At 40.4% G+C, this 13,596-nt stretch overlaps 2 protein-coding genes across 4 annotated transcripts; both read left to right on the top strand.

The window, feature by feature from the left end:
- Positions 1-1,165: 1,165 nt before the first annotated feature.
- naxd (NAD(P)HX dehydratase) lies at positions 1,166-7,948 on the top strand. Of its 3 annotated transcripts, XM_028023123.1 has the most exons (12): positions 1,210-1,320; positions 1,418-2,556; positions 3,622-4,104; positions 5,085-5,235; positions 5,326-5,371; positions 5,456-5,544; positions 5,962-6,070; positions 6,850-6,900; positions 6,974-7,078; positions 7,171-7,291; positions 7,382-7,505; positions 7,642-7,948. In XM_028023123.1, exons 2-12 carry the CDS (start codon positions 2,043-2,045, stop codon positions 7,790-7,792), a joined length of 1,944 nt encoding a protein of 647 aa, XP_027878924.1. In that variant the 5' UTR covers positions 1,210-1,320; positions 1,418-2,042; the 3' UTR covers positions 7,793-7,948. The 3 variants fall into 3 exon arrangements, with proteins under 3 accessions (XP_027878926.1, XP_027878924.1, XP_027878925.1); XM_028023125.1 differs by lacking the exons at positions 1,418-2,556; positions 3,622-4,104 and having other exon boundaries at positions 1,166-1,320; XM_028023124.1 differs by lacking the exon at positions 3,622-4,104 and having other exon boundaries at positions 1,212-1,496.
- A 698-nt stretch (positions 7,949-8,646) lies between these two features.
- ing1 (inhibitor of growth family, member 1) lies at positions 8,647-12,501 on the top strand. Its single transcript, XM_028023126.1, has 4 exons — positions 8,647-8,802; positions 9,853-10,027; positions 10,376-10,524; positions 11,452-12,501. Exons 2-4 carry the CDS (start codon positions 9,889-9,891, stop codon positions 12,076-12,078), a joined length of 915 nt encoding a protein of 304 aa, XP_027878927.1. The 5' UTR covers positions 8,647-8,802; positions 9,853-9,888; the 3' UTR covers positions 12,079-12,501.
- Positions 12,502-13,596: the final 1,095 nt, after the last annotated feature.

Below are 13,596 nucleotides of genomic sequence, written 5' to 3'. Positions count from 1 at the left end.
CGATCATTCTGATTGTACTAGCCTTTGCTCTAGTTCTTCTGAGTGTGATGTATTTTTACCCACAAGACAAAACTCGGGGCAGAAATGACACCTCACCCGGCCATTAACACATCAGGTCCTCCTGACAGGCAGTTGCACTTTTTAATCTAAACTTATCTGACTCACCAAAATTTCCACAATGAAGAAGTAGTATTACAAATATGAAATTAAAAGTATGTCGTGATGCTCGCACTTTCTATTTGCATAATAAATAAATGTTAAAAATAACTTCTTACCAAGATTTATGAATACATATTTATATGTAAATAATAAAAATAATAGTAGTAAGTTAAAAGATAAATTAATTCTGTATTTAGCCTACCGTGTAACTCCAGTCATAATTGTCTTCCATATTTATATCACAAGTCACATATCTACAAAAATCTATACTTTGGACGTAACACAGAAAAATCATGCTAATCTATTCTCCCTCACCCTAGTCTTAAAACAATACGATTTTGTGAATTCAGAGAATATTTTGTTACTAAAATATATTTTTGCCCAAAAGTTTACACATGAAAGACAGTGTCTGTGACTTTTAACAATTTTTGGAACCATAAATTCTGCATTCTGAAGGAGAATATTCTGTTTCAGAACTCTGTGTAAGCATACTTTAAAGTTCTTCAGGACCAACATTATTAGAAGCATGTAAACACAAACATATTTAAGTTGCTTAGAGGAAAAACTAAAGATTTGTGTGCGTTCTAGTCAAAGTTTTGATGTTTTACAGGCTGCTCCTGTGTGAAAAATCTCTAAACAATTCTCAAATGGGCCAAATTTTCTCCACAAAGATGAAAAAGACCCATTGTCAGCCTCCTCAAACACATTTCTAAAAATGGCTTGTTTGTCATTTTAATGATTAAAAAAAACAGAAAAAAAAAAGTTTGGTGTTTGGTAGCTCCCTGATGACGCATCACGGCCTTATCTATCAACAGAAATCATTAACAGGCACACCACTAATAAATATGTTCATTTGCCAAAAGACAAAGGGAAAGCTTTCTGAAATTTGTACTAGCTTAAATGTCTGATTACATTTTTGTGAACTGCTACCTGCTTACTACCCCACATCACCCCGTGACCCCCAGCACAGCCACCAATGACAGCGGTGTAACGTCACTAGTGTACTCCATATACTTGTGGCGCTTTGATACTGGAATGTCCGAGCAGTCTTTAAAAGCATCACTGCCATTTCTTTCCTGTGCTGCTATCCTGGGTCAGACCGCCTCATGATCCGGAGGCCTTGTGCGCACTTCCCAGCGTTCAAGCGCGTTTTCCGTTTAGGTAAGAAGGACTGCGAACAACCCGAGGGGTCTTCCACGCGTGGGGAAGCTCCGTGGGTCAATGGCTGACATTTTGCAAAACAATGGTTCCTCAACAGACGCAGACACAGCTCTGCTTGTGGTTGGTCACAGTTGCTCTATCGGTTGTCGCCACGTTCGTCTGTTTTAACCAAAAAGGTAACGTGAAGGGGATTTTCTTTCGAGGTGCTATTGTATTTTTAAACACAGCCATGACTGTAGCATGTCTGTAGCTGCATTTGACTGCAGCCTTTGTAAGCGCGGTGTTTAGGACCCCGCGGACACCTATAGCAGGGCGGAGGACCCAAGCGCACATAGGTAACATTAACCTCAGCGGACTGATCAGAGGTCGGTTTGGAAGACTGCCCGCTAAAGCTAATGGTTCCGCAAAGTCCTGCGGAAGCTGACCCGTATTCAGTTGGCCCAAAAACAATTCGCTACGCACTTTTACAGCGACTAGAGCGGATAAACAGAGGCGGCTAGCGAACAACTAGTTGACCCTATACGTCGTTTTGTTATGAAGCTAAAGTTTGGGACTACATTCTTAAGCCCTTCCGAGCTATCAAAATGGCCACTGATCGGTGTCTGGGCTAGCTGCGCCGCGCCGCTTCGATGCGGCCAGACCCGACAATCCTCGCAGTCTGCGGTGTGAACGTCTCCATTCAACTCCGATTGGTAGGGGTCACGCTGTAAACCGGACCAGCTATGCAGTCCAACACGACGCGGGGCTTCTTGTGGTCGGACATAGAGACCAGGACCCTGCTGAACATCTGGGGGGAGCAGGACATCCAGACGGCGCTGGATGGAAACTTCCGAAACAGCTTCGTCTACCGAGACGTTTCCCGCAGGCTGGGGGCCATGGGCTTCGAGCGGACCCCGGAGCAATGCAGGGTCCGCATCAAGAGCCTCAAGAGGCAGTACCTGCTGGCAAAGGAGGGCAACCTGCGAAACAACGGGCAGTACCACAAGATCTGCAAGTTTTATGACATCATGGAGAGTATTTTGAGCAACCGGACGGTTCTGGACCCGCAGGAGCTGATGGACAGCGGGGTCGGAGGGGAGGAGGCCGGAGATGGGCTGGAGGAGGACGGAGAGGATGCTCAGGATAGATACTCTGAGAGCACAGGAGAGTGTCCCTATCCTGCTGAGACTGAAGTCAAGCTGGAATACCCTGCTGTCCCCATCCCCATCCCAGTTAAAGTCACAGTTGGCAATAACAGTAAGTAAATCTCTTCCTCTACCCCTCTGGGTCACGTTTTCTGCACCCATCAGCCTTTATCTGGCCTGTACCACTCTGATGAACCCATACATTTAGTTTTATTGTACTAATGAATACAGTTTGCATCTCAATTCAAAAACTGTAACGCTCACTGCAAAAACACAAAACATTAAGTAATTTTGGTCTAGTTTCAAGCACAAATATATTTAGCACTCTCGAAATGAGCTGGAATTCAAAAATACTTTATTGACCCCAAAGGGAAATTAAATAAAAACTAAGCTTACTTACAAGTAACTTCTCAGCAGCTTGTTTTAAGTCAATAATTTCTTAATGATGAAAAATTACTAAACTACAAATGAAATAACGTGCTAGTGGAACAAGACAGTTATAACTTATAATATGGGAAAACAATGTTGTTCCACTGACAGATTATTTCACTCATAATTAGTACTTTATCATCAATATCAAGACTTAAAACAAGCTCTTATATCATGCTGAAAAGTTACTTGTAAGTTAGTTGTGTCTTACTTCAAGTGCACTAAGTGTAGTAGAAAGTAGGCCAGCAATACTTTTGTAAGATTTTGTTTTTGCAGTGGATATGATGCAAAAAAATACTAGCCTTGTCCTGCTGTTTACTATTTATTTGAGTTTTTGATGCTATTTTAATTTATTGAAATTCACCTGGTGCAACAAATGAAAGGGGATCAAATATGCTGCAGCTTCTTTGATCAAACTAATGAGATGAAAGTAGTAGCTTTGAATCAATCAGATAGGAATTGCAAGATTATCCCTGTTTATGCATCAAAACAGGGATAATCATCTCAATAACCGCTACGTTCTCCTTTAAAGTCAAAAATGTGGTATTGAAGAACGAGCTGTTGATTGATGCAATGGGAGTGCAAAATTTTGTTGCATGTAATAAATAACAAGGGAGAAAACAGTTTTGTCAGTATTTGCTAATCAAGGGACAATTAGCCAATTCTGAGCCCTGGTAGACTGGTTGATGTGTCTGTTTAAAAAAATTGTTATGCTTGCTCACTTAAGGTTTTGAATTTCTCTTTCTAGGCACCTCTGCAAATCCGCCGAACAGTTGCAAAGTAGCTGGCAATTTGCCGGCCAGACCTCCAAAGCGGCCCAGAAAGCGGCGTTCCAACTTCCCAATGGAGAAGCTAATGGAGCAGTTCCTGGAGCAGAGCGCTCAGGCCGAGGAGAACTTCTACCGCGTGGAGGAGCAGCGCCTGCAGGCGGAGGACCGGCGTCGAGAAGCGGAGCACGCCAGAGAGCTGCACATGCTCCAGATGCTGGCGCAGGTGTTCTCCTCAGGCAGACCCTCATCGTCCTCGTCCGCTCCCTCCAAGCCGTCCCCTCCAGCCCGACCTCCGGTCATCTCCAGCACCCCCCTGTCGCAGCACACCCGTGGCCCGCCGGGGCACCTCAAGCGCCCTGCGTCCCAGACGGACTCTTTCAGCCAGCCTCCGAGCACAGATCCTCAGGCTTTAGGTGTCAGGTGTGGCGGCGTGTGTGAAGAGAAACTAAAAGGCGGCGCAGGTGTGATGTAAACACTCGGCAGTGATCGCCCTTGTTATCCATTTTATAATAAATTTTCTCAGTGTGTTTCCTGGTTATTCACTAAACCCCAGTGCTGGTCAGAAGTTTTCATTCACTCTTTAGAGACATGAATGTCAGTAATTTGGGGCTTTTAATGGAGTTTTTCATGATGGACTCATAATTCAAGAAACAAATTTAACAATTTTTAAACCCCAAGTTTGGATTGATTATGGATTTTCTGTAAGACAGTCACATTGGTATTTTCCAGCAGTAATATTTTCTTCATTATTATTGTTCCTGTAAACTTCAGGAATTCAGGGAGTTTTGGGTGGAATTTGTTATAAAAGCTACCAGTCAAGTCTTATGATAAATTTATCATGATAATTGAAACGATGTGATAAATGCTCACCCCCAATGTCCACAAAGGATGTGTATTTTTAGTTGCCAAGATGCTAGCACTCACAAAATAGTTTTGGGGGCATTGCATTGCAGAAACCTGAATAACAATATTGCATTATTCAGCAATACTGTTGCAATTACATGTTTTCCTTATATCATGCAGCACTAGTGTAAATTACACATATATTTTCAAATTTACACATACAAATTCCAACTGTTTGTGTTGATTTGAAGTGGATTTGGAGGCCTTCTCCTTCTTAGTCCATTTATTCAAATAGAACAGTACCACTGGCAATGTCAGTCTTTGTGGTTTCTGGGTTGTTCCCGAACATCTAATCATTTTGTTTTCATCCGTGTCCAGCCGGATTCAGCTACTGCCTAAGAAAGCCTCGGCCAAATGTTAGTGTGGGTTGTAGGTTTTTTTTTAATTCAATCATATGTCCACCATTGAAAAATAAGAGTAAAAATGCTCCAATTAAAGACAAAATAATTTTAATGCAAATGATGAATGAAATATCACACGTACAACTGTTATAAATCCACTCTTAAAATCTCTTGGCTTTTTTTTTTCCGCCCCTCAGCGTTTGAGCGATACTACAGCTTGGGCTCTTCGTCACTCGGAGGCATGGACGACGACATCGTCTCGCTAGTAAAGAGTATAGTTCCTCCACTCACCTCCAAGAAGCACAAAGGACAAGACGGCCGTATTGGGATCATCGGGGGATGCAAAGAGTAACGTCACTTGAAGACCAACTCCTCACTTTAACATTTTATGATAATCTACACAAAAACGTCCTAAATTTTCCATCTTTTACTCTGTAGTTATACTGGAGCTCCATACTTTGCTGCTATCTCTGCGCTGAAAGTGGTAAGCTGTAAATCTAATAACTAATGTTGCACATTCATTGTAAATTTGAGGTAGCTACTTAGTTTTTTTGTTGTTTTTCTTAAGGGGGGTGACCTGTCGCATGTATTCTGCACCAAAGATGCTGCTATGGTGATAAAATCCTACAGCCCTGAGCTCATAGTGCACCCTGTTCTGTAAGTACATCAGCTGGGCACTGCATTCACAAAGAACAGCTAATATGTGATAAAAGCTGCCATGCATTACCAGAGCAATCTTGTTGTTATAATGTGACAGGAATCTCATATTAGGATTGGAGCAGAAATAAGTAATCGGATTAATCCGGATGAAAGGATTTTTGAAATAATCGTCAACTAATTTAGCAATCGATTAATTAACTGTGAAAAAGAGAAACGTATTCAAAGCAGAAATTAATCCAAAACTGTTCAAAAAATACATATGAGGAAAAATCAACCAAAATTGTTGTAATTTAGTTGGTTTTTTTTAAGGAATGCTATGTTCACATGGTCTTCATTTTATCTTTGGCCTGCATGTGTTTGGGATTCTATTTGTCCGTGTTAAATAACGTTTCTCTCTGTTTTGTGTGTATGAAGGGACAGCCCCAATGCTGTGGAGGAAATAGAAAAGTGGCTCCCAAGACTCCATGGCCTTGTTGTGGGACCAGGTCTGGGCAGGGAAGACTTCTTACTGAAAACAGCCAAGGCATGTGGAATATATTCACTCACATAAACATTCAACCCCGGCATTGAAATCTACCCTGAGTGGTCGAAACACTGCCTTATATGCTAATTAACCCACGGCCATGATGTCACACGATGGGCTAACACTCAGATGATCTTTCTATAAACAACATTCATACATTCAATTTATTCATCTAGCATTTTCAGGGATTGGTATCTGCTTGACAAATTAAACTATGCTGTTTAATAAACCCAATATCAGAGCAACAAAGAACTGAAAATGTGACTATGGAGGTCAGCTCAGCACACAGATGCTAAAGATTTTAATCCCACTGCAATAAATACCTCACCCATCAGCTGTTCTGCATTGTTTTATAATTAAGGAAACAAAAGCTGCATATTGCTGTAGAATTCCCATTTTTATATGTGATTAAAATGGGAAATTTAACAAAACAGCTACAATCAGAATAAACGTCACACTACAGAGAAACACTGCCCACAAACCACCTCCTATAATCCACTGGTAAATATAATCTAAGTTGTGTCCGAATGTCTTTCTTTTTCCCACTGAAGACAGTTCCAATAAGTTCACAATAACCTTCTACTCAAAAACAAGAAATTCTCTATAATTTTCCCTCAGAATGCTGTTTGTCTCTGGTTTCACTGTGTTTTCTTTTTTTCACTCTTTATTTTTCAAACAAAATAAATTTGCAGTGAAGGTTTGCTTCTCTTGCACGAAATGTAGACAGTAAAATCATTAAATCTTTACAAATACCTGCTGTGCCTTGTTCTTTCTTTCAGGAAGTGATTGAGAGGTCTAAAGCCAGGGATATTCCTATAGTCATTGATGCAGTAAGTCTGGATCAAAATCAAAGTCCAGCAGTCCTGGACGTTAAAACCTCATTCAGGCTTTGCTTTCCAACAGGACGGACTGTGGCTCGTCACACACCAACCAGCGGTCATTCAAGGCTACCAGAAGGGCATCCTTACTCCTAACTTCATGGAGTTCACCAGACTGTTTGAGGCCCTTGTGAGTTTTGTTTGAATAAAATGGCCACGGTTGGGTTACTCACGAATTCTTCGCCTGTTGAGTTCACCCGTGTTTCCGTCATGCTGTTCCAGCACCATGAGCCCATGAACAGCAGCGACCACCAGCGGAGCGTCATGCAGCTCAGTGCAGCTATGGGCAACCTCACCTTGGTGCTAAAGGGGGAGCAGGATCTCATCTCAGACGGCAGTAAAGGTTCGTATCCAAACATCCGCCGTCACTCCAGACTCGGCATTTCTTTATTGTGAAAGTTTGTAACCTCTTGTTATGGGTTGCTATTTTTAGTCTACTCATGCAGTGTTGAGGGCAGTGGGAGAAGATGTGGAGGACAAGGAGATCTCCTGTCCGGATCGATGGGAGTCATGGCACACTGGGCTCATGCTGCTTCAACAGCAGGACTGATTAGAGGGTGAAGATCTGCTATATTTGTATGCCAGGAGCTACATTACTGCTGGTTATTTATTGGAAAGAATCACAGAGATAGTGCCAAAACATGCTGAGCTGATCCTCCATATCCTTCTGCTTCTTCTTCTTCTCTCTCTCAGTATGAACCCATCAGTGGTCGCAGCGTTCGGCGCCTGCTCGCTGACCAGACAGTGCAACAATCAGGCGTTCCAGCGGCACGGCAGGTCCACCACCACCTCAGACATGATCCAGGAGATCGGTCCGGCCTTCAGGAAGCTGTTTGAAAGCTGAAACAATAAAACAACCAGAAATATCACAAATACTTAGTCTTAAAATTAACTTACTTCAGCTATGCTTTAAGGGAGGGAGTGGGAGTTTGGGGGAGGAATATACTGTACATGATCACATTGTTTTAAATGTTTTGAATAAACCAGAAGTAAAATTTGACAAGCGCTTGGTTTTGTTCTTAAAGCTGTGTAAAAAAAAAAAAATTTCACACCAAAAATGAAGCCAAATTATTTGGTTTACACAGAAGCCTGAGTTAGCTGCATCAAATCAACAAAATGTATTTATTTTGTGTTTTTTTTAAATATAATTTTAACAATAGCAAATTTAACTATGTATATTTGTTAAAAGTTATGCTTTCAGTGTCAGAGTAAGTTTTTGCAGTAGAAAGTATTTAATTACAATTTGTTAATTTTGGTAAGCAAAAAAGATCAAGTTTAGGATTGTTTAAGTACAATTACAAAAATAAGACAATTTGAACTTCATAGGGACTCGCACCTCGTGGCACAGTACCTCCTGTACCCCTACAAAAATCCACAAATTCACCTTTACTTGTTGAAACTTAGTCTCACATTGATGTCACTGAAAGAAATTTTCTAATGAAATGGAAAAATCAAATCTTGAAACGGTGTCAACCTGGTCCATAATGGAGCGTCTTTACACTGCAAAACAAAGCCTAATGTGATTCTGTAAAGGAGTGAGATCCACTTATACAAGTCAGAAAATTATGAAATAGTGTTCTATCCAATGCAAGTTGTGTTGCATTGAGGGGAAGGTGTTGCTGCCGTAATTTTAGGGTCTTTATCCTACAGACTGCAGCAGTCAACATTCTCCCATTCTGGCTACAGGACGGGTTGCGCATGCGCACATCTGAAACTATTTAGGTTCGTTGTTCGTTTTTGAGGAGGGACGCTCCTCTACTCTCCTCAACTCTGTAGTTACACATAACCTGGTGTTAGCAACACGGTACCGTCAAGGAGACGAGGCTACCAGCGGAAAACCAAGCATATCCAGAGGTACGGTTTTCTGCGCCGTGTTTATAAGGCAGATACGGCGGAGCTGCGTGATTTTTGTCCATGTTTGTGCCACGCTTCGTTTAGTAACGGTTTAAGCTAGCAGGCTAACTTAGCTAACAGTTACACAAAACAAAAGAGTGGATACGCAAATATTCATTTACGGGGATTGTTTATGTAGCATTATATAAATCTATCCATATTTAAGTTGCTGTGCAGTTTAATACAGTGTAGGTTTTGCCGAACGTTGCGGTGTGTGATTATAATTACATGAGCTATAGCGCTTTAAGCTAGCCTCTTAAAGCTTTCTCTCGATTTAAATCGAAATTAATTTTGATGCCATGCTGAGTTAAATCCAGGTTTCATCTTACTGAGAGTGAAGACGCTTTAACGTTACATTGAATAGGCGGTGGGAGATCACATCATCGATTACCATTCAGTACCTTCGACCAAATCTCAGATTAAAATATATTCATTTCATGTCTGTTTCTCGTTCAAAGTGAGACAGCGTAAGAGTACAATCTTACGTATATTTTACTTAATTTACACAAATGTATTATTCCTAAATACATCTGAAGGCGGGGCTTTTGTTCGTAATATTGACTGATCTAATATTCCATTGATTAGTTGTTAGATTATTGGCAGATTAGGGCTAATTTCAGTCATGAGTGCAAATCTTAAAAAAAAAATTAAAAAAAGGTCTATTATGCCATTCAAAAACTGTATTATGACATCTCCATGTAACATATAGTCATGAAATGTTCATATGATTTTGTCTTGCTTAAATGTTATTCATTAAGATATTAATACCTAAAACGTTTGATGTGTTTAAAAAGGGGGGAGAGTAAAACTGATCTGGTTGGTTTTATGAGGTCTGTACATGAACAGACCAACGAAGTGTGGACTCAGATTGTTGAAGCATTTATTTAGGGGCAAATAAAAATGGAGTCCAAGCTTCTCTTTGCCATATTGACGTTGCACACAGTGATGTTGCACCGACGCTAAACATTTGCGGTGAAGAAGAGTGTGCTAAGAAGGATTTTGTGTTTGCAGGTGTAGGAGCGTCTTTTGGGGTGGAAAGGAGTCGCGATGTTGAACCCGAGCAACGGTGACCCAGGCCACGTTGTGGTGAATTATGTCGAGGAGTACTTGGACCTGGTGGAGTCTCTGCCTTTCGACTTGCAGAGGAGCGTGTCCCTCATGAGGGAAATAGATGCCAAGTATCAAGGTGAAGAGCCCCAACGAAATGAATTGTTCAGGCTTGTTTTTGCACATTTATTTGTGAGCTGTGTACAAAAGGCATCGTAACAAACATTCTAAAATATACTTTACTAAGAGTGTTTTAAGTAATTTATCAAACTGGCGCAAAAAAGATTTGTTTAAACTTTCTGTCACAGTAACATTTTAGCATGAACTGAGTAAATCTACATGAAAGTAGAAGCGTGTATCTAAAATGTTGTGCAAATTTAAACGTTTCTGTACCTGACAATGCCCCTCTATGATAACTAACATGCAGGAAGCATGTTTTGTGTGATTTCATTTTCTTATCTGTTCTTTTTTTTATTTTTATTCCCAGATGCACTCAAGGAGCTTGATGATGCGTATGAACGCTACCGCCGAGAATTGGACTCGCTTCAGCGGCGCAAGCTGCAGTTATCCATCCAGAGGGCGTTGATCCGCAGTCAGGAGCTTGGAGACGAAAAGATCCAGATTGCTGGTCAAATGGTACGTTTAAAGAAGAGCTTCAGTTGTTGGGAGGTGGCCACTCAGTGGAAAATTCCCAAACCTGGCTGTGTTCAGCTGATAAAGACAGAGCAGCATCTGCATGTCAGTGTGGTGCTAATCTGCTTCAAGTGCATGTGGATGTCGTTCTTATAATCTAGAAACTATGAAAAAAGAGGAAAGCTTTGGAGCTCCGTTCTTCATCCTGACTCAAAAGAGAATTTCTAGTAGCTCGCCAAAACAACCAGTTTTTACAAATTAAATGTAAATAAAAATGAGGCTACATTAATGTCACATTTTACAGAATTTCTGCTGATGCATATAAAGTTATTCATTGTAAGTGTCATGTTTTTCTTTGAACATGCCTGCAACATTTAGAGTACTGAGATTTTATGTTCCTTAGCGCACATTAATAATGCACACACTCACAGTAGGGAGAAAAAATTAGGTGACTTATTTTAAGCTTGTGCATTTAATTATTAATTAGATATAAGAAATTGAATTCCTTCTACTGAAAAGTTTGAAAAATTAAAATCAGAGTTAATTTGAAGTTTGTACAATTATCTAAGTTGCTTCTATCATTTTCCATGAGTGGATAAATATCAGACATTTTTAAGGGCATTTTTCTCTGGGTAAAAAGGTTCATATTCACACTATAATAAAGGATAAAGCAATAGTTTATTGAAGTAAACATGATGTAGGATAATTTGGAAACTTGTAACATCAATTGCAATCTTTACAAATGCCAAGTCTTTCATTGTGTTGCCAGTAAAGACTTTGCCTACAAAAGATAGATTTATAATAAACTATCCTTGTTTAATTGAGCAAAGCATTGCTCCATTATAACATTAAAAGAAAAATGATTTCATACAACTTAAAGATTTGTGTGTTTCATTTAGTTAAACATTTTTACCATGCCCATCGTTTCAGGTGGAGTTGGTGGAGAACCGAACCCGACAAATGGAGTGGCATTCTGAGCTTCTCCTCTCCTCCCAAGAAGTGCAAGAGAGTCACATTACTACGACGACGCCTATGACGACCGCTTCTGTGTCGCTGATGTCGGCCTCTTCAGCGACAGTCACTCCGGGCAAATCCGGCCACCACGACAAGAAACGAGACGAAGTCACCCCGGGTTCGGTTGGTGGAGACAAAGCGGGAGGGAAGCGCTCAAGGCGTCAGAAGAACGGAGAAAACCGCGAGTGCTACGGGGGTCTGGATCAGTCGGAGGAAGTGGGCGCATCTCGGGAAAAGAGGCCCAAAACGTCTTCCAAGAAGAAGAAACGATCTAAAGGGAAGTCGGAGAGAGAAGTGTCGCCTCCTGACCTGCCCATAGATCCAGACGAGCCGACGTACTGCTTGTGTGAGCAGGTTTCCTACGGAGAGATGATTGGCTGCGACAACGACGAATGTCCAATAGAGTGGTTTCATTTCTCCTGCGTTGGGCTCCATCACAAGCCCAAAGGCAAGTGGTACTGCCCCAAGTGTCGGGGAGAGAACGAAAAGACCATGGACAAAGCCCTGGAGAGGGCCAAAAAGGAGAGAGCTTATAACAGGTAGCTCGCTTTGCTTGGCCCAGTGAACTCTGAATAAAAGCTACAATTTTATGTGTTTGTTTTCATTTAACACTTATGAAGTATTGTACCGATGAAAAGGGTCAGTTAAAAAGTTATTTTTGTAGCCGCTGCAGAGCTGAGGAACAAGATGCACCTCCGACTGGCTTCTAGCATTTGTAAAAACATTTATAGTAAGAAAAGAACAGGTCCGTGTGCATGTTTTAGGAGCTGCTCTACACTCGCATCGCTTTTTGTTCTCATCATACATTAAACCCAAGTTCAAGTATATCTGCTCATTTAACAAATAAAACATTTCTAAACTAATAACCTATGGTGTCTGGTATAACGGCTGTCTCAGAGAGCTTGGTTTGTAGTTCAGCTAGCTGTAAGTTGTAGTTTATTAAAGTTAACGTGTTTTGTATATATATATATATGTGTGTGTGTGTATGTATCCTTTGTTTAACCAGGTACGTTTCATTGAGATTAAAAATCTCTTTTTCAAGAGAGACCAGTAAATGATGATTACAAATACTAACTACAAAACTACAGACATCAAAATCCAACATGAATAATAGGAAGAAAAATAACAAAGAGGAAACACAGTCTAAAATTAAGAGATACGACTAGAATACAATTCTATATTAGTCAAAGCATTTATCATTCACTCATGGCCGATGGCTAAATAAATACCAAGGCCCTTCCAGTCTTTTACAGCTTGTAAAATATGGACTTAAATGTTCGGGATCTTATTTTGAAAGAACCCTTATAATGGTTGAGTGAGGGTACAATTTTTCCTCAGAAAAAGAAACAAAACTTGATAAGTGCGGCATGCTTTTAGAATTACTCAGTAGGACCCATTTTGATGTAATCACAGCTGGTCTTTTGTCTTATATCTGCACCACTTTTGCACAACTAGAGACTGAAATTTGTCTTCATTTTTTCCAAAATAGCTTTCGCTCAATGATTTGTATAGATAGCATATGTGATCAGTTTAGAATCGTGGATTTAGGTCTGGACTTTGACTGGGCCATTCTAACACGAATGTGCTTTAATCTGAGCCATTGGCGCTCTGGTTAAGAGTTACTGTTATTCTGCCCGAGTCTTTGTGTTCACCTGTTTTTAGTTGAATCCATCAACCTTTACAATCTTCCTGCACCATCAGGATAGTGTATTCAGAGATGTGCAGTATTTGTGTTTTGCATGTAGGTCAATAAATCATGTTGGTCTCATGACTGATTTCCCTTTACCTGTTTGTTGCACCTCCCTCATTAGCTTGTGAAAAATTTTAAATTATACTTTATACAGCTTAATGTAATGATCATTTAATATAAAACTATACATTTCACTGGGTAGTGTGCAATTTGGACAGCTCTCAAACTATTGCCTACGGTGAATTTAAAGAGTCAGAATTGTGAAAAAACTTTGCAAAAGCTGGGCAAAACAATATTTCACATGTAGAGAAAGGTTAGCATGAATACTAAATATATGGCCTAGTTATCAAAGGCAGAACAGGCATCTGAAA

This window comes from Xiphophorus couchianus, chromosome 7 (genome assembly GCF_001444195.1).
Source record: "Xiphophorus couchianus chromosome 7, X_couchianus-1.0, whole genome shotgun sequence".
Lineage (NCBI taxonomy): Eukaryota > Metazoa > Chordata > Actinopteri > Cyprinodontiformes > Poeciliidae > Xiphophorus > Xiphophorus couchianus.
The sequence above is the reverse complement of the archived record's forward strand: the minus strand, read 5'-3'. Positions and strand labels throughout refer to the sequence as shown.